The sequence below is a fragment of the Anopheles aquasalis genome, chromosome 2 (genome assembly GCF_943734665.1).
Source record: "Anopheles aquasalis chromosome 2, idAnoAquaMG_Q_19, whole genome shotgun sequence".
Taxonomy (NCBI): Eukaryota; Metazoa; Arthropoda; class Insecta; order Diptera; family Culicidae; genus Anopheles; species Anopheles aquasalis.
This window is the reverse complement of record NC_064877.1, coordinates 36,312,900-36,315,000: the sequence shown is the minus strand read 5'-3', so window position 1 is coordinate 36,315,000 and position 2,101 is coordinate 36,312,900. Positions and strand designations below refer to the sequence as shown.

At 53.3% G+C, this 2,101-nt stretch overlaps 1 protein-coding gene across 1 annotated transcript in view; it reads left to right on the top strand.

Moving 5' to 3' along the window:
* The window catches only part of LOC126574696 (ATP-binding cassette sub-family C member 4-like), a 7,220-nt gene extending 5,567 nt beyond the window's left edge, over positions 1-1,653 (top strand). The window contains exons 9-11 of the mRNA XM_050235043.1: positions 581-835; positions 1,219-1,391; positions 1,452-1,653. Of these exons, the coding sequence (XP_050091000.1) occupies positions 581-835; positions 1,219-1,391; positions 1,452-1,653 (630 nt within the window). The remainder of the gene's footprint in view (positions 1-580; positions 836-1,218; positions 1,392-1,451) is intronic.
* The last annotated feature ends 448 nt before the right edge of the window (positions 1,654-2,101 follow it).

Genomic DNA, 2,101 nt, shown 5'->3' with positions numbered 1-2,101 from the left:
CGCTGGGGGCGAGTGTATAATTGAAGAAACCAATACTCCTTCCCTCCCTCTCGCTCTCTCTGCACCGGTTCCTCGGTTAACCGATTTATCTTTCGTTGATTAAATTATGGCCATATACCGTTGCCGGGGAAGGTTGCACGCGTTCGAAAACACTTATTCCGCTTATATGATCCATTTTGAGTGGCCATTTATGTGGGGGGAGGGGGGGGGGGGTGTTTTTGTGGTGGGTTGCTCTAAAATAGCTTTGCCGTCGTAGCAAGCGAACCAACCGTCGAGCTGGCAAACAAAAGGAAAAAGGGATTCCGAAATAAAATCCCCATCAATTCCGTCGTCTCACCGCGGGCGCACCCTTTTTTCCCGTCCTTGGTGTACCTAGTGGCACCTCGAGAAGCCACATCGTGAAAAAGGATGCTCTGGCTGACTGGCTGGCTTGCTGGCCGGCAGCTAGCTGGAAGAGATGATGCTACCACAAAGCAGATCCAACTCTCACCTAACACCGTGTTTTCCCTCCCTCCCTTCCCTCTCTCTCTCTGTCTCGCTCTCCTTTGTCATCGTTTCGGACACACGTCGACACGTGCAGGAACGTGTGGGCATCGTGGGACGCACCGGCGCTGGCAAGTCGTCAATAATTCAGGCCCTCTTTCGCCTGACGCCACCATCGGGCGGGATCATCGAGATTGACGGAATCAATATCGGCTCGGTGCCACTGTACCGGTGCCGGGCCCGGATCTCGATCATTCCCCAGGATCCCGTCATATTCACCGGCAGTTTGCGGAGTAATTTGGATCCCTACGGTCGGCTATCGGACGAACGGCTGTGGCAGACGCTCGACCAGGTAACTCCTTAGTCCACCCCCTCCTCCCCTGCCCTTTTTGCTTGGCTTCCCTTTCTGCTTGCTGCATATTTAATCGCGAGACACATCGCACCACGCCAGGGGCCCACCATCACCGAACGTTTACCAGGCATTTAGATGATTTTTTCCCTTTTTTCCTTTTTTTTCCTTCATCCGTTCTCCATTTGTTTTTCCTTCCCTCGTTTTTTGCTCCGGTTTTCCTTCGCTACGCCACCACCACCACGTCGGGTGTCGTCGTGTTGGGTTTCTGAGGGAACCCCTGGCCTGACAATCTTTCTTCTGTCGGTGTTTTATTCATTGCGCCTCGGTGGTTCGGTTTGTCGCAACGCAATCCGATGTGACAACCCCAAAACACATATACACAGGTTGAGCTGAAGGGCACCGTGAGCACGATGGCCGCCGGATTGAACAGCAAGATGGCCGAGGGTGGAACCAACTTCAGTGCCGGTCAGCGGCAGCTGCTCTGCCTGGCACGTGCCATCCTGCAGGACAGCAACATTCTGATACTGGACGAGGCCACCGCAAGCGTCGATCAACGGTAAGTGAGTGGTGGCCATCGCGTACGCTACAGGGTACGAGACACTTTTCTGTCTTCCAGTACGGACGAGCTGATTCAACGCACGATTCGGACACAGTTCACGAACTGTACCGTCCTGACGATCGCACACCGGATACACACGATCATGGACAGCGACCGGGTGCTGGTAATGGATGGCGGCCGGATGGTGGAGTTCGACAGTCCCCAGGAGTTGCTGCAGCGACCGGGCGGATACTTCCGCAAGCTGGTCGAGGAACATTGAAAAAAAAAAAAAAAAACGGTGCGTCACTTACTTGCTAAACAGACGCAGCACGACGCAGATGATGATGAACATGACGGCCATCGCCACCAGGACGCCTATCATGGCCGGATCGATGTACTTTTCCGGTTCGATCGGTTTGTTAATCGGTGCTGCCAAAGGGTCGAAAGAAGATAAATACATGCGAGTTAGTTTCCAGAACCATCAGTGATCAGACTTTTCTGTCTGCGTTCCGCCCTTCCAATCGCTTACCTCGACACTCGACACTGCCGTCCGGTTTGAAGATCGCGTTCATCTCGAAGAGGCAAATGCAGCGTCCATCGCGACACTCCGTCTGCTCGGTCATTGCTTCGCATTGCTCGCTGAAGAAGCACGTTTCGTTCACCTGGCGCTCTGTCGAAGGAAAAGAAAAGCGGAAATGAGAAGGAAATAAAGAAAGAAGATAAGAAAT